Source organism: Plodia interpunctella, chromosome 11, assembly GCF_027563975.2.
Source record: "Plodia interpunctella isolate USDA-ARS_2022_Savannah chromosome 11, ilPloInte3.2, whole genome shotgun sequence".
Taxonomy (NCBI): Eukaryota; Metazoa; Arthropoda; class Insecta; order Lepidoptera; family Pyralidae; genus Plodia; species Plodia interpunctella.
This window is the reverse complement of record NC_071304.1, coordinates 4,325,720-4,344,034: the sequence shown is the minus strand read 5'-3', so window position 1 is coordinate 4,344,034 and position 18,315 is coordinate 4,325,720. Positions and strand designations below refer to the sequence as shown.

At 34.0% G+C, this 18,315-nt stretch overlaps 2 protein-coding genes across 9 annotated transcripts in view; one reads left to right on the top strand and one right to left on the bottom strand.

The window, feature by feature from the left end:
- LOC128673431 (sodium-independent sulfate anion transporter-like) overlaps positions 1-18,315 on the bottom strand; it is a 35,974-nt gene that overhangs the window by 2,152 nt on the left and 15,507 nt on the right. For all 4 annotated transcript variants that reach the window (XR_010370020.1, XR_010370021.1, XM_053751260.2 and 1 more), the window contains exons 2-11: positions 15,661-15,871; positions 7,677-7,872; positions 6,280-6,419; positions 4,781-4,861; positions 4,217-4,380; positions 3,680-3,834; positions 2,972-3,133; positions 1,785-1,897; positions 1,189-1,362; positions 420-570 (exon numbers count right to left, since the gene is read on the bottom strand). Coding sequence is in view for 2 of the 4 variants with exons in the window: in XM_053751260.2 (XP_053607235.1) it covers positions 420-570; positions 1,189-1,362; positions 1,785-1,897; positions 2,972-3,133; positions 3,680-3,834; positions 4,217-4,380; positions 4,781-4,861; positions 6,280-6,419; positions 7,677-7,872; positions 15,661-15,861 (1,537 nt within the window). In the remaining 2 variants the exon portion in view is untranslated. The remainder of the gene's footprint in view (positions 1-419; positions 571-1,188; positions 1,363-1,784; positions 1,898-2,971; positions 3,134-3,679; positions 3,835-4,216; positions 4,381-4,780; positions 4,862-6,279; positions 6,420-7,676; positions 7,873-15,660; positions 15,872-18,315) is intronic.
- LOC128673433 (uncharacterized) lies at positions 9,042-14,042 on the top strand. Of its 5 annotated transcripts, none has more exons than XM_053751264.2 (6): positions 9,042-9,333; positions 9,835-9,968; positions 10,297-10,449; positions 10,849-11,466; positions 11,849-11,990; positions 12,555-14,042. In XM_053751264.2, the coding sequence occupies exons 1-6, from the start codon at positions 9,195-9,197 to the stop codon at positions 13,043-13,045; spliced, it is 1,677 nt and encodes a 558-aa protein (XP_053607239.1). In that variant the 5' UTR covers positions 9,042-9,194; the 3' UTR covers positions 13,046-14,042. The 5 variants fall into 5 exon arrangements, with proteins under 5 accessions (XP_053607239.1, XP_053607240.1, XP_053607238.1 ...); XM_053751265.1 differs by having other exon boundaries at positions 9,044-9,333; positions 9,847-9,968; positions 12,552-14,042; XM_053751263.1 differs by having other exon boundaries at positions 9,045-9,333; positions 12,552-14,042.

The window sequence follows — 18,315 nt, the reverse complement described above, 5'->3', positions numbered from 1 at the left end:
AAACAACTGAGCTAAAATGAAAACAATACGGCGATTTCCTACTACTATTAGCATTAATTTACGTGTTATCTTAACGAAAGTCATAAATGCGAAAGTAAGTTTATTAGTTCGTTACCGCTTCACGGTTTATCTACTCAATCTTTTTGAAATTTTACATATTGTAGGTACGGAAACCGACTTATTTACTTGGGTCCTTCAGATAAATTTCGAAAGCCCCAACGCAAGGCAATCGCGGAAGGACTGAGGAGTAGAGGGGTGGAGGGACGCCTTTGACCGCCTGAAATCTTGCTTTGTTTCAAACAAATGTATGAATCTCATTAAATTGTCCTAGAAAAAAGAAATGTTCCCGTAGGAAATTCACGCGGGCAGAGCTGCGGGAAAAAGCTGGTATATATAATATATTGTTTATAAAGTCTTACCCAGCACATATCTGCAGTCGATGACAACGGGCATACTGCAGCCGCCCTGTTTCTTGGCGGCTCTCTCCACGTACTGCCGAATGTACTCCACGCCAGGGAAGTAAAGGCTATTGCCCACCGTAACCAGAAGGTAACTGAATCCTGATGGGTTCTGGAAACGTAAAAATTGTTTGTCAAGTAGTATGGTGTACAAGTGGTTTTTTAAGTTCACACTCAGGTTTCCATAATAGTAGTAGTAGTATTTTTTAAATGAGGTCCAGGCCTTATCCTCTTTATCTAAATAGAATCGTTATATATTCCATTACTCATAATAGTGACATTGGCGATATTTACGCTGGTGTCGTCAACAAAGTCAACGTCAAAACTTTGAAAACTAAAAAGCGTTCCCAACAACAGCGCCTCTAGCGGCGAATTAACTTGTGTTAGCTTAAATTTTCAAGAAGTACGACGTGTAACTTAAGACCTTTATTCCCTTGCTTTACGGTTTACTTTCGTATAAAAACGTTGACAGTTTTTGAAGTGTTGCTGACTTAGCAAGTTTATAGCCAAATCTATATATTATTAGGTGACAAACAGCAACAATTTAAACTTTTTACCATTGCCGAGCTTCGTTAGAGGTAAATATCGTGTCAATTTTATCGTAATTGTCTCCAATTCCAATGCGGTCTGGCACTAGATGACAGCCACAAGAGTAAGATTTGCCGATTCCGCCCGACAGATGACAAAGGTCACATGAAGTAATTTTAAGTGTCTTAAGATCGAATTTTACCGTGATTATCTCGACTTCCAACTGCGGCCTGGCGCTGGGATACAGCAGCAGTATGACATTGACCGCCACGCCAGCCAGAATGCCCAGCTCCACTCCGACGATGAGACAAATGGCGAACGTAGCGAATGCTGGCACTAGGTCGGCGCGGCGGGAGCGCCACATCGGCTTCACCACCTGGAAATTATCATTGATCATATTCAAATCTATAATCAATATAGAGATATCTTAAATATCTTTCGACATTAGGTTTTTGTCTTTACGTAATAAATTTTGACTTATTCCTTCAGTTTGCACAACATTTCTTCTTTTCCCTCATATTGAGTATATATATTGCTGTCATGAAAAAGGTCTTAAGATAGTTTTCTTAAGACTTTTTTCACTTTTCCGTCTATAATCACATACGGTGACCCTATTTTTGTTAACAACGTCGAGTTCTCAAGTTAGTTTGAATCAAATGAAATATATATACTATCCACCCATTGCTTGTTGACTGGACGTTATTATTTCATGGTAATGTATATTTACCTTACCTTATTGTTATATATACACGTTAAAAAAAATGAACAAATCTTGTCTATAAGTAAATAACCACTTACCTCATATTCTATCATAAATATCACAGCACAAATTACCACCGCAGCTAATGACGCTTTAGGTATAAAGTAGAAGTATGGCGTCAACAAACTCAACGCCAAAACGACCAAGATGCCTGAAAAAAAAAGATAATTTAGAAATTTTTTTTTCATGAACGTGAAGTAAGCGTTCAATGACTCAAGATAAAGATATTACACAGACACTTGCTACACATTTTAATTATTTTTATTATGCATAGATAACACAACAATAGCTAATATTATTTTATTATTATAAATATGGCTTTATATACAAATTAGACTTGTAATAAAAAACATGTCAAACGATTTTTAAGGCCTTAAAAAACTCAGAAGGAGTATAACAGATCAGCGGAAGAGTACAAATGATAACACAAAATGATAAAACAATCTTTCATTTTTTGTAAATATTTTTTTATATATAGGAAATGTAAAATAGTGATTAACTAAGCATTATAAAATATCACTACACGTGTAATTTTCTTGTGCAAATCAAACATCCAGCAAATGAATGGAATGTCATTATTGGCATGGACCAAAACATAAAATGGATGTTTTTGCATACCATGTGGAGTGCGAAATTTTATCAATAATGACATGTTAGTCTTCTCCATGTTACTCACAAACAGTATTAAACAATGTAAACAATGACGCTTCCTGCTGTCTGTCTATCCCTACATACGCTTAGAATACGCTTCAGATTCGACATCTTTAGAACTACGACTTTGGTGCTAACTGAATCTGTGTGATTTCGTCGGCATCTGGCTGAGTGCATCGATAGTGATTAGACAGAGTTTCTTGTTCTGCCGTGTTAATACTCTTGCCAGTGTCATTACGTTGTAACAAAAGCAAGCTATACAATATCTAAAAACGTCCTCATGGAAATATGACAATAGTCGTATAGTTAAAACGACTATACGGGAAACATTCATACATTCAATATTATAGTACGGCACCGTGTCGTTTTGTTTCAAGTAGTTAAGCCGGCTACAAACTATCGTCTATATCGGCTACAAACTCGGATAGATGCCGACGCGAATGCACAATCACAGCGTACTTTATATGAGAGCTTTTATTTACCGTAATGAAAAACCAGCAATGTATGCGGAATCAGTCAAAGTTAGGCAAACTGTTTCGAGATAATGTATAGCCGATATTAGATTGACACTCACCAGTGTACAAACTGCCTAACTGAGTAGCGACCCCGCTAGCATGGTTCACAGCACTCCTGGAAAATGACCCAGTGATGGGCATAGCACCCACGAACGAACCAAATATGTTGGCTAGAGACAGAGTCAGCAACTCTTGCGTCGCGTCCACTGATTCTCCACTCGCTGGAAAAAATATTACAATTGACAAATTATTATATTATAAGGCGAGTGATATTTTTCAGGATCGTGGTACTGCAGTCTCTGCCTACCCCTATAGCAAACAGGCATGAGACTAAAGACAAAGAAAACTAAACACGGGCTAGCTAGGGTAACCTAATGAGAAAGAAGATTTAAAATCAATCCAGCCCATCTCATACAAAACGGTAGATTGGACCATTTGTAAACGGGGCACATGTTGAAGGATAAAAATATTAGGGCTGTCCCGTTTCTTCATGTATTTCTAATATGCATTTCTCTTTCTTGTACGAGCGAAACGAAAGATATGTCAATGTCTATAGTTTTCTGTATGAGACAATTTATAGTTAAGTTTTTTTTAACAAAACATTGTTTTTATTGTAGTCAGAGATCTTGTTGCATTCAACATGTGACAAAAAATTATGTTCGGGCAAGAAATTGTTGAATTCTCTCGTTCGTTCTTCGTACACTACTTCTTGATTTCGATGATCTATAAATATAATGTTTAATTAAAATATATCAAAATATGATTACCAAAAGCTTTGGCTATGGCAACATTTCCCAAAACTCCGATAACAGGCACTAAAACTATGGAAGATCCGAGGTCGGAACACATCTCAATAAAAGACACATCCCTCCCTCCATAACTAGTAGTAAACGGCGGCATTTTCCATGACGGCAGACCTTCTCTAAAACAAAAATACATGTATTAATAAACAGCCGCCTTCGAACGCGTTTTTGCGATAAAAGATAGATGCTCTTGGAGGTTTAGTTCGTGTGTTAAATTTGATTAAAATGGTCGAGTAGATATTGAATTTATCCGTGACAAACAAACAACAGAATATAGTACAGATTTAGATTCGTATAATAGCAGCAAGTACAGTCATTCTACTTGATCCACCATCTTGTTAATTTAATTCAATAACTTACTAGCGGGCAAAAACAGTTAAAAAAGGAGCCCATATTACTTCTGAAGATTTTTTCTGTCTCTGTGTCAAATTTTATCATATTAGTCAAGTAGTTCAATATCAGAAACTGCAATCAATTAAAATTAAAAATAAAAGTACTTACTTGACAGTCCCCGTGAGTTTGAATGGTGACTCAGAATGCGTTTCCATCAAATAGGCTATCAACGAACACGACACGACTACGATCGCGTTTCTAGACGTAGACAGAAGCCAGAGAGCTTTTTTCAAGCCCTTGTGGCTTGGAGGTAGGTTTAGATCCTTCATTTTCTAAAAAAAGACACAATTTTATGGTTGTGGAGTGAACTAGTTTGTAGCTTTGGTAAACATCATTTAATTTAGAATATGACGTGAAAAAGTGCCTGTGAAGGCCTAATTTCTGAATAAATGATTTGATTTTGAACTTGGTTGGTTTTCTCTACAAACCTACAACATGAGAGTTCTTCAAAAAAAATGTGAAAAGATTAATTCAGGACCGCCAACGTGTGACACCTCTAAAGTTGCAGGCGTCCATTGGTTGTGGTGACCACTTCCCATCTGGTATAAAAAAGGGTAACAATAGCCTTTTTATGATATTTGAGGTTGTAAATTTGAATTTGTTATTTAAAAATAATTAGATAGTAGTACGTGAGTTGTGAGTTATTTAACCAACAATTCCTATTTCACTTACCCGCATTAAAAGTAAAATAACAATACAGGAGACTCCCAAAGTGCTATCAGCTACTCTTGCATTTGGCACATTTGTAATCACCTGCAAAAACCACATATTATTTGGATAAAAGAGATCTCGGGACTAAGATATTAAACGAAGAGAATAAAGGCAAGTCCGGTATTTTGTTAAGTTAGGTTATTATACATTTGCTACCTTCCGTAACTTTACTAGTAGAATATGCGTACCATTTCTGTTTGTTTTCATAGCAAATATCGGCTCCAAAGCTTAAAGGCAAAGGAACAACTGGGATTTTTTTAAACGAGAGAGAGAGAGAGACAGATACGGCTTCCGTAATGTTATGGTTACCAAAGTCCGATTTACTATCACGGATGGTTTAGCGAGAGCAAATCTATATTTCTAGTATTTTGTATGTCAGCTGTAATAAATACAAGTCAAAGATTTTTGAACTAGTGGACTAATAAGAAGTATATTAGTTCAAAAATCATTACAATAATAATACACAGTTACCTACGTTCCAAAATAATATAAGATAGAATAAAAAAAGGAAATTCCTCGCATGCGTGTGGAGTCCGAATGTCAGTATTATGTGTACTGAAGTTAAGCGGATAGCCTTTAGGATTAATTCGGCGCGGCTTTTGCAAATCTTTTATGAATTCGGAGGATTTTAATGAATTGTGCAAATATGTGGAATTATTAATCTGTAGAACGTTACAATGGGCGAATTCTGCGCGATGGTTTTAACAAGTGGAATGGAATTTTGAATGATTATATAATGCAATTAACAACATCACGATGCGTACTGTTACTACTGTCATGTATAGTTTTGTAAAGGGAACGTCAATGAAACACCAGCTCGTGGGATAGACTGATTTTATTCAATCTCGAAACTACCCACATACTTACAACTGCTGTGACGATAAGCTATAACTTATTAGGTTAATGTTTAATTTTTAATCAATAGCCGTGATAAAAATTAATGAAGGAAATTACCAAAACAGACTTTTACGATTTAAGTCAGGACTGATTATATTTTAGCGACATAATAGTGTATACTAATTTCCTGGTACAGTAGCCTTGATTGTAAAATGGCATCATGGACACGAATTAACTTTGAAAAGGCTTCTTAAGTTTTAGACTTTTTGCTCATACATTTTGAAAATTATTTTTGTGACATTTGCTCGATTTACCTAATTATCAGACGCCTTTTTGAAATTTTCTATACATATAGTCAAGAGTACCGAGACTTCTCTGCCACAATGTACATAGGTTCTCTTTAATACCGGAAAAACGTAATGTTGCCAACCTATTAAATCGATAATAACATTAAGAATTTAACAGCAGGAAATCAATGATTGTTTCGTCCACATTATGCCATTCCTATATTATTACAGCAGTAATACAGGAAATAGCAATAGAATTATCAAACTTATGTTGAAGGACAAGGCATATTTTGTGTCTAAGTGAGCCTGGATAGTAAGTAAATAGAAAAATCAAACCTTTTTTAATGTATCAAGAAATCCTCCAGACTTGAACTGCAAACCCAGCAAACCCTTGAGCTGAGACACCGCAATGATCACAGATGTTGCTGACGTGAAACCCACGGTCACAGGAACAGATATGAAGTCTATCAGAACACCTGATGAAACAAAACTAGGTATGTAAATAAAAATCTAAAATTGGATTAAACTAAATTATTATGTACGAAGAATGTTTAATTCTTCGTACATAATAATTATGTGAAAACTATTTAGCATTTGATTAATATAAATATTTAAAAATTTACCAATGGCCCGTCCCGGCTTGGCGTTTGGCTGGTTAAAATCATAATAAATTATACATCTAACTAAACCTTCCTCAGAACATAACATTGATGATAAGACAGAGTGATGCTAAATGATCTCTATTTGTAGTAGTAGAAGTAGGTAAATTGCAAAAAGGCCGGATGATAGTATGTAAAAATGTAATTTTTTTTCTCCGCGCGTCGTATCCTTGAAAATCCTCGACTTAGCCTGACCATTTCATCCTTCTCTCGCTAACATTTGAAAATTCGGACAAAGCCAATTATTTAATCATAAATGTATACCTTGGTTAATTAAACACATGCAAATGTACTCGTATACAATTTATTAACAATGTATACATTATGTAATTAATATCAATTAATACCATTATCATAAAATCATAAATCCAAACAGCATATATATATATAGTACATATTATAAAAAAGTCCTCTGCCGCGTCTGTCTTTTCGTGATACACTTAAAAACTACTGCGCGGGTTTTTATGTGGACCAATAGATAATGTGATTCCTAAGGAAGGTTTAGGTGTGTAATTTATGTTTACGAGCCGTTGCTAGTATGTAATAAAATATATGTCGTTGAGTTAGTATCCTATCGCAAAAGTCCCTGCCTTACTTTGGAGTTAACTCAATCTGTGTCTTTTGTCCATATATATTTATTTAAAGAAATAAAATCTAAGCCAGGCAAAAAAGGGAAATTGCCCGAATCGCTTTCTCTCTGTCACTCGTACAAAAATTAATCACCGACGCGTACGAACAACGAATTTGCGTGAGAGTGTAATGGCAATATATTTGCGTATGACAGAGATGAATTATATTTTTTCAGTCTTGCTCAGTAACGAAGTGTAGTATTATTATATATTAGTATCATTTTCGCAATTAAATATTATACTGTTTTAATGCGAAAGTTTTTCAGGATGGATTGGTATTATGTTTGTTACTCTTTCACGCAAAATGCACTGCAAGTACGTTGATGTTGGTCGCCTCCATGGTGCTGGATGTGGGGCAGTTGGGCCTGGCACAGCAGGTGAGCCATACAGCAGTTACACAAGTTATTATTGTTACAACTTGTCTCAAGTTACCGATACAACTTACCTAAATGTAACAATCCCATTACAAGTTGTACCACGCCAGTGAGGAAACAGAGCAGGATGGCGTAGTCTGAATTTCTTCCCTGAATCTGCTGGTACGTCATGAGTGCCAGCAACGCCGTGGGTCCAAGCGTGATGTCCTTGCACGAGCCGAATATGATGTAGATGAAACATCCCATGAAAGATGAATAAAGACCATCCTGTAAAAATATATTTTACAGTTTTACCCAATTCAGAATTAAGAGTTGTACGCAAAGCACTAGATAACGCCGTAGCTAGCTCATTATCTTGAATAGACAGAAACACAGGGAGAGGTGTATTAAAACCCGAAAAAGAATTCGCGCTGAACGTCCGCGAACACCATGAAATCGGTGTGGAGATGGATTCGGGTATAAGAACTGCGCCGATTTTGTGTAAGTCGTATACAGGCGTAGATAATGTAGGCCTCTCCCGGAAAGCATCACTTATTTTTGGACGCCACATTTTTTTTGGAGCCGTTCGTATGTTTAGCGAGGTTGAATGGCGGTATGTCTGATTGAAATTTTTCTATCGCTGCTATTCTCTACTGGTTACTTTAATAGCCTACTATCTTATGCCCGCGGCTTCACCCGCATGCACTGAAAAAAAGAAATAGCTGAACCAGTTTTGCTATTTGCAAATTTCTTTAATAGATACCAAACTTTGGTTGTAATTATCTAAACCAATGTAACTGCATGTCCCAAACCAGATAAGCTAATCAGTTCTTGATAATCAGTAATCAAAATGTTAGCTATTATTTATTAAAATAAACCAGTCAAACTACTTTAGCTGCAAGAACAAACTGTTCCATAGCTGGTAACCGAACATATGTACTTATATTTAATACAATGTTGATTAAAACATTGTCATGAATTTATTTATAGATAACACAATCAAAGTCATTATTTTGACATTCATCAATTTATTTATTTATAGCAAAATTTTCAAGCAGCCATTAAAACATCATTTGATTAATATTTGCCTATGTCGAATGTATGAAGTTAAAATTAAAATGTAAGTATTATCACAAAACTGTTTAACAATATTTAATTAAAATATTGTTAATGAAACCAAAACAAAATTGTTTATTGATACCTGCTCTGTATCGTTTCCGTTCCGACCGAGCAGTGCTACCAACTTAGCGCTTTGCGCGCCAGGTCTAGCGTTTTGGCGCTTAGCGCTAACGCCTAGCTCATATCGAGCAAATATAGTAAAATCATTGTTCGTTGGGGCGAAAAATACAATTTTTACGTAAATACCATTTTAGCGCTTTTTTGTGACGCTGATAGAGCGTTTTCGCTAAAACTAGTTGGCATTGTTGGCAGCATTGCGTCCGAGTCAGTACATTAAAGTACCTACATGCGATTCACGTTAGAACTCGTTCTCTGCGTTCGGTCATTATTGCGTGCCTTAGCTGGCGAAGGCGGCATATCGAATTTATTTTCACATTTCTTTCATATTGTTTTCGGGACATTTGTAGCGACAGATTGGTGCTTCATATCACATGTATGTAAAAAAACTTAGTAAACGTGTTTTCGTAATAAATAGTGCAATGGCAGACGGCCAGGACGAGACCTCCGCTGATCCTATGAGTGACTATTTGCGCTTATGGGGTCTTGAAATGTACATAAATTTGTTCAAAGGTATGTGAATGTTTAATTTTTATTTAGTAACAAAGTTCGTGTTAGTTTAATGTGCAGTCGAACAATCATCAAAAATTGGCGCGGTCGGAGTAGGTATCGCAGAGGGCTGCCGGATCGGGTAGCACGAAAGCGGCAGGGAAGCCCCGTGTGTCTCGTCGCCAGTGGGCGAGGCGGGTCGCTTCATTCAAAGTTCCATTCGCGCCGTTTGCTACTGGAGGCAAGGTGGATGCCCTGAAAAGGTCAGCCTAGAGGACTTAGAATTTTTAAGATATTTTCCACAATTGTTATCAGTCTAGTGTTGGTACTTGTGCTAGTTATGGTTTGCAGTTAAGATGATAGGTAATAATTGTCATGATTACCTCTGATGTAAGCAATATGTTTATACCAATTTTAACTAATAAAATATCAGTGTCGCAAAGAGTGCGCAAAATTGTTGTTATCTGTAATAATTGATTATCTATATAGGTAGGTAAATATTAATGCTACTTATATTTTCAACAGAACATTTTATAGATGCAGAGACACTTCAAATGTTGTCGGAGAATGACATAAAAGAATTGATACCTGTCATAGGACACAGAGCAAAATTGACAACACAATTAAAATTATTACAGGAGATAACCTCATCAGAAACTGTAAGATAATCTTAAATTAATTTTGGCTTTATACTCTGGAATAATTAATCATTCAATTTTATTTTTTAAGTCCCAAATAACTTCTGTACTATATACAGTTTATTATATACTATAATACAGTTCATCGATATTTTAATAAAAATATAATAAACTAGCTGTTGCTAGCTAACTTAAAAAGTAGCCTATGTCACTCCTGAAGGTTTTTTCTGTATCTGTGCAATTTCATCATAATCGGTCCAGTAGTTTTTGAGTTTATTCGTTACAAACATACAAAAAATACAAATCTTTTCTCTTTATGTGTGGATAATAATTTCATAATTATTTACAGCACAATACCCATGATGATAGCATCCCTGCATCATCAAATGCTATCAATAACTTGCCAATCCTTACTGATACCACCATACACTATGAGTATATTGCTGAATCTGGACTTGAATCAAATATACAGTATGAGGAACTACCAAACTTAAATACAAATGTAAGCATTTTTATTTTTTTTAGGTTCAGAAGTTAGCTCATACCCTGTCTGTATACCAAATTTCATCAAAATCCGTTCAGTAGTTTCAGCGTGATTAAAGGACAAACATCCAAAGAAACTTTCACATTTATAATATTAGTGTGATATATACCTACTTCCATGAATATATAAATAGAAGTACTAAAAATAAATAAGTTAACAAAGAGCACCTCCCATAAAATAAATATTGTTTTCTTGCCATTTTTTGCTGGATATTAATAATGACCCTTCATGGGCGAGTCCAACTAGCACTTAGCCATTTTTTTATTATTTATTAACCTGGTATGGCAGAGCATTAACAATATAATAAGAAAACAAGAGGACTCTTAGTAGTTCACTCTATAGTTTCTTAAATTTCAGGGAGTATACAACACTTTGAGTTCATGTAATGAAGGAAAAGGACTACTTCTTCGCTACAAAGAAAATGGATTACTGAATAATGCGGCAAGAAGACAACTTTGCCATATAATTGTATCCAACGAACTTAAAGATAACCCCAACAAAAAAGTTTCTAGTTCAAGACTGTATCAATTGGCATTTGAAATTAATCAAGTTTTTAAGAAAGAAAGTTCTGCAGTGTATTTTACACCATTTAAATCATTCAACCCTCGTCAGAAAATTTCAGCACAAGGCAAACTACTTGATTGTTATAGACAAAAAAGACGTGATTATATAAAATCAGGCATTATAGTTTCTGAAAAACATCACTCAGCATCACCATCCACCTCAAGTGCCTCGAATTCACCCCGGCCCAGTACATGCACACAAGAGGCCATTGACCTGTTGGAAACAAAGGATGAAGATCTTGAAGAAAAAGTTTTATGGCTTAAAAACTGTATGGATCCATGGTCAACAGTAGAGTTGTATTGGGAAGCCACAGCCAAGTATAGACTAAGCCTCTTGACACAGAGTGGTATTTCTATAGACAAATACTTTCAAGAATTTAAGGCCCTTAATCAGCAAGGAGGTCTGCATTTGGTATGTATCTTCTAGTCAAAACTTTATGCATTTTTGTTAATTACCATTTTAATCTATCACTGTTTTAATCTGTATTAATCGAGCAACTAATAAATAAAAGAGTGTATATAAGTAATTTTATTTCATTAGCACCCTTTTGGATACCAAAGTTTTATATTTCAATTAGTTTACAAAATGCCACAAGGGCAAATTTTATAGGATAGGTTAGGTGTCTTATTGTTTTTGTAGTAATTATCTAAAGCTTTGGTACCCAAATAACTGCTAATGGAAAGCGGAGGAACCGTCATGTTTGCTTATTATCTGTGAGCATGTAAAGCAACCTTAAATACAGTAGTGTTTTTTCGTTTGTGTTTGTATTTATTTTTACTATTTTATTTTTCAGTTATTAAAAGACTTCAACATTTTGTACCCAGATACTGACAACAAATTGTACAATAATTGGAATTTAATTAAACCCAAAATTATTGAAAATGCAAATAAGAAAGCTGATGGAGTATTGAAGGACCTATTAAAAAATTGCAATGGTAACATTAGATTTATACTTTTTAGGGTTCCACACCGGAAGTGTAAAAATGGGACCATATTACTGAGACTCCATGTGTCTGTCTGTGTGTCCCATCTGTCTGTCAGTCAGGCTTCTGTCTGTCAGTCTATCTATATGTCTGTCTGTTAACAGGCTGTATCACATGAACCGTGATAGCTACAGTTGAAAATTTCACAGAATATGATTTTGTTGCTGCTCTAACAAATACTAAATACAATATAAAATAAATATTCAAGTGGGGCTTCCATACAACAAACATGATTTTTTTACCATTTTTATAAGTGTATATTTTTAATAAATGATCCATTTTATAATATGAACACAAACACTATTGCAAAGTCACTGCTCGCTGTCTGTCTGTCCGAGAGTTTTAAAACTACAAGACTGATTTTGATGCGATTTTTTTCAATAGATGGAGTGATTTAAGGGGAAGGGTTTTTGTATATAATACAACCCCAGGCATAACCAGGGCGAACCTATAGTAAATATTGAAATTTTATAAGAACATAGTATGTTTCTATAACTATTGTAAATTTTTCAGCAGATGACGAGGACTCTACTGACTTGGTGGCTTTTATGACAATACCATTTCTAATGAACACAAACACAATTGTAAAATCAAAGAAATGTAAAGGACAACAATGGCGGCCATCTAAACAGGAAGTTCTCGATGCTTTTATCACCCATGTGAAAACTGCAGCTGAAATTGACGAATGTATCACAAGAAGACGTGAAAAACTACAAAAAATAGGAATTAACTTGCAACCATTTATCATAGTGGTAGGACCATCACCGAAAGAAATTTTTGATAGATATGTAATCCTCAATAATGTCAGGTATGAAGTAACAACTGTACTAGACGCAGTCGACGCATGCTTCAAAATAATATTTGTTTTGAATGCTAAGTATCCGTCTGAATCCAAGCATGTGTGGCAATTTATACAAAAGGCGATGTTCAAACTCGATACCAAATATGATAAAGTATTTACAACTGTGAATACTTTAATAACTGATCTCAACATTCAACAATACTAATTATATTTAGTATTTGATGATAGCACTAAAATGCCCAAGTGCTTTTTATGTTTAAAAGAATTGTATAGTATTTTAAACCTTCTTAAGCATTTTACTTTAGTCCATGAAAGACATAGCTTTTCTATATATCATTGTATAGAAGACAACTGTACACGTTCTTTTCATTTGAGAAATACTTTTCGTAAGCATTTTTTAAGAGAACACTCTAACAAAACAAATGACTCTACTACAAACATTTCAATTTCTTGTGAATTTAATCAGCCTATTAATTCTAATTCAGTTTCTCCACGAATTGATAAGTCTTATAAAGTTCCTTTAAAAACTGCATTCTCAAATTCTTCAGATCCTGAGTTATTATATTTAAATAGTCTAAATTATATTTGAATGTGTTTTGTTGTTAACTGAAGATTTTGATGAACACTACCAATGCTTTGAGGTAAAGGTTTCAGAAAACGAAACGCTAATTTACATTTTGCAAGAAAATTTAATTGCCTATATGCCGAATCATATAAATATTTCTACTAATGGTAAAAGTTATGTGACACAAAGACTTTGTTTATAATTACTTTGGGCCAATAGCATTGTACCAAAGTAATTATAAACAAATACAAATCATATATACTATGTATACATCGCAGGGATACAATATATTGGTCAATTTATAAATGGACCAATTTACATATACTTAGTATATAAGTACTTCTGAATATATATTTCAGTAAAAAAGGAAAAAAAATAGTATTGAGCTATATACCTACCTTCTTCGCCAAAGTGTATAGAACAGCTGATTATGTTTTTGCGATTTCGGTTAAAAGATGTTAGTTTCTCATCACGATTTTTGAGTAGAATTAAATGTGAAATAACATAAGAATGATTGATGATTTTTTATGTTTTCGACATATTTCAAAGGATTAACTACAAAACCTTAGTAGTTTTAATTATTAGGAATTGATTACAAAATATAACTCTGTTAGTACCTACCTAATTATGTTTTTAACTCATGACTAATTAATTTAATTTTTTTGAATATTTTTAATAAATAATTCAATAAAATTACTTATATAATATAATTTTTTTATTCATTATTGCACTTAGCCCGTTATCCCTATGTTAAGGTGGCTGTTAGACCTGTATATACATCCACAAGGCAGGACACCATTTGATAATATTATTAGGATTTACTGGATTGATATGATTAATCATATCAATCCAGTACAACCCAATAATATTTTTGAAGGTGGCCTGTAGTTCCAGGTCCAATAGCAGATCTAGGACCAGCTACTGGTAAATAAACCAACAGGAGCAGGTACACAAACAATGCTGTTACCTCCACATAAAGCTTTTATCTACTAGTAATGAAACAGATTAGCAAGAGATAACCACACCTTAACATTAATTATTAAACAAATAATTTAATATTTCTTACTGAACTATTAGATTTACTAGTTATTTAACACTTTAGTTTTAATTAACCAAAGTAGTTTGTCTACAGTAACCCTACCGAAGTACTACTGACAGCCAAACAATTTAATATTTCTTACTGAAGTGGTCGATTCACCAATTATCTTATACTTTAGCTTTAATTAGCCAAAGTAACTTTGCTAAAGCAACTTTACCGGAGCACTATTGACAGCCAAACAGTTTAGTTCGAATAACAAAACTAAGTTATCACCAGTTACCTAAAAGAAGTTAATATATAATTACTAAACTCTGTTTACAAAACACGTTTTAGTTACTTGTAGCCCTCAGTTTAGTAGTCACTCGATTTTGGTGATATGCAGCTAAACTTTTAGCTACTAGCAACCATTTTTTTTTTTCAGTGTGATTTAGCGATTACCCTATGTCCTTATCCATAACTCAAACTTAAATAATGTGAAATTTCAAGATGATTGGATGTGTGTGTAGTTTATTTATTACCTCGTTAGGACATGATACTCTGATTGTATTTACGACTACTTTATTTTACTACAATCTAGTAAACAACGTTTAATTGGCAAAAATTATCAACAAAATAATAGACATCGTAAATTATATTTTTTATGTCAATGGCGTCACATTATAAATATTGTAATGCAATACTTGATTGTAATACTTAATTGACTATAAAATATATGCTTTCATATAATGCCAATTTATGTAATCATAGTAATTTTAATGTTCATCCTATGGGTTCCGTGACGCACAGAAATTTCCCAGCGGAAATAAATTAGATACTTAAATATATACGAATAGCACGTAATATGCAAATTATAATGATATTTCATATTCGGAACAACTTAAATTAAACCCATTTAAAAGTATATAGGCGAGCAATAAAGCCATTTTTTTTATTAAGTCCATTGCGATAGGATCAGACAGATGATATGATGGATCTAGAGATGATCGATTTTTCGCTTTTGTTTCATTGACTATAGCGATCATAAAATATAAAAAGTCATAAACCGTATAAAACAACTTGATTTGCTAACAATGCTTATAACTCCACTCAACCAAACTTATTGAAATGTCCTCAATCGGCTGAAAATATCTATACTTTAGTTGCTATATTCCACCCGAATAAACATTTTATACATACATTCGAAGTTAAATAAATTGTGAAATTGATGATATTTTACCTGAGGATCTAAGCCAGCTAAAGTAGCATAGGCCAATGCTTGTGGTATGACTGTGAGTCCTACGGTGATTCCTGCTATGACGTCAGCGAGGGCTTTCTCAGAGTTGTACTCTGGCAGCCATTTGGAGACGGGCAACCTTTTGTACATGAACCTCCTGCACCAAGATTGCCTCTTGTAACGACGCTTCGATGGTGAAGACATGCTACCTTATCTGCGAACAATACAACTATTAATTAAAAATATTAACCTACGACATAACCCCATAAATATTCAAGAATACCGGATTAATGAAATGGCTCCCCCATCGCAAAAGCGGCAAACAAGCTCGAAAACACGGACCCATAGTCACGACCACTCCGTCAAGCACGATTGAATGTAAAGAAGAAGAATTTTAAATATTATATTAGCTCACGACATCGAATCATAGGTAGAACACTTCGATTAAGTCACCTTACAAAGAAAAAAAGGTAAAATCGGTAAATTATCTTCAACGTCAATTTAATGAAGTTCGATATCCGATACACAGTCATGTAAAAGGCGCTACAAAAGGGACAATAAGGCATTTAAAATGTACGAGTATGTGCTGGCTGACATTCTTTGAAAGACAATATAGCGCACACTAGCTTTTACATTTTACTCTGTATTCTGTGGTGAAAACTTCCCTTTATACCATACCAGAATACAACCTATTTTCAATTAATAATTTGTGAACACTTCTAATGTCTAACCCTGTCATTAACGAGATTAGCCAATATAATACAGATAACGGAATAGGGGGATATCTAGTAAAACGAGCCCCACCTTAAGGAAACCTACAAAGCACTCCCATAGAGAATATCGGTTCACTTGATTTAATTTAAGACCCTTTGTGTCGTACACTTCCATTTTCTAATAAACGCCCATTCCTAAATACGACCGGTAAAAACAAAGGCCAAAACAGAAAAGGGTCACAACATAATAATCGACAGATTCTTGTTTTATTGTCCTAAATTCAAATAATACGTATAAATATCTGAGGCACTAACAAAGCTTTTGTTCAAGCTGAAAGGGTCTGTGGCTATGAGGAAATTCAAGTGTTATCTCGATTGGATTAAGGTTTGAATAGAAAAGTTGATTATGAATAGAGATTGATGACTTTTTGAATCTGAAAGAGCAACGGTACGCCGATAAACTAGTAAAGTTGCGATGTACGAAATTCAATTATGCCGAATATCCCAAAGGAAAGAAGTGGAAATACAACAAAGTTGTGTCCGTGGCTAAAGATTCGTTGAGTGGAAGGCGGGGGAAACAAATCAATTACTGTCAATTCACCTCTCACAGAGTTAGTATTGGGAGAAAATTAGCTATTAAGGTAGGCTGTTCGGACATGGCCGTTTGGTCATGTTTCAGATAATAGTTAGGTTCCTGTGTTAATTTGCGCCAAGATGTAACATCGGCCTAATAAAACCGTTGAACAATGTCGGTTGGAGCTTTGTTGCCTAAACCAGGTGGGTCTAGCCAATTATTTGGTAGAATTGGGGCGAGAATTCCCATTAACTCTCTGGCTGGTGGGTCTCTAATTTATGTGTACATATAGTAGTAATACACAATGTAAGTATTGTACATGCACAAACACAAGTGCATAATGTAAAAAATTACCAGTTTAGTAAACACATTAATAAATCTAAAACTTAATTGTGCAGAGTTAAGTAAAAGTATTTTACGTATATTTTAAGGAAATTACAAATTGCGCTATTAAATAATTACCACTAATCAATCATTAAAAAAATAACATACTTTGAATTGCATTATCCCTTATATTTAATTTTAATTTTCTCTGTATTTAAACATCCACGACAACTAAACTTTAACAAATTGTATTAAATAAAATAATTATTCAAACTACGAAATACTAGACTTTTAATTAACACTAGCTTTCGAACAATATAGCACTAGTAGACACACACATGTATTCAATATGAATTAAAAAATAATAAATATAGTAATAAAGTATCGCGGATAAGATATTCAAGCACACATAAAGCGGACATAAAGTGTATAAATAAGCATGTGTTATTTTCTCATGACTATATATCATTACAAACTGACGTATGCTTTATAAGCCAATTTATTCCATAGCTAGGTATTTGAGCTGTGTAATTTCAGGACATGTCATGCATAAAGTCTAGCCTTTGTTATATAATCTGTGACGAGCCTTGGTTTTCAAGATACATTAATGTTGTACTGTAATCATCTTGTGGATATGATATGAACATGTAATTTTCAGCAAAAAAATTGCCGTGTTGCATGCTCAAATAGTTTTTGGTCTCTGAAATGTGTACTACTTTGCATTTCAAATAAAAATAGGATTTTCAAAGACAACTTTAAAATTGATAAAAACAGCAGATTATATAATGAACTTGTCGCAAAATTACTAAATAACTTACGGCATCGTTGATTTTGAAACCTATAGTACCTAAGAGTTCTAGAAACATTTGAAAAAAATCATAAATTCAAGTCGATCAAGCTAAGAATATTTTATACATTTGAAGATAAACTAGTCATACATATCGATAAACAGCATAAAACAATAAATATAAGACATTAATTAATTTTATTGATTAAAATAATGAGGAGATTGAGGTCATTTATTCGAGTTAATAAACTTAAAGGCAC

Bases quoted from the DNA above. Each gene is read 5' to 3' on its own strand.
- LOC128673433 (XM_053751263.1), top strand. From the start codon at position 9,195: ATGTATGTAAAAAAACTTAGTAAACGTGTTTTCGTAATAAATAGTGCA. The intron at 9,334-9,834 runs GTATGTGAATGT...TATTTTCAACAG, and splicing joins GTACATAAATTTGTTCAAAG to AACATTTTATAGATGCAGAG. The intron at 11,467-11,848 runs GTATGTATCTTC...TTTATTTTTCAG, and splicing joins AGCAAGGAGGTCTGCATTTG to TTATTAAAAGACTTCAACAT.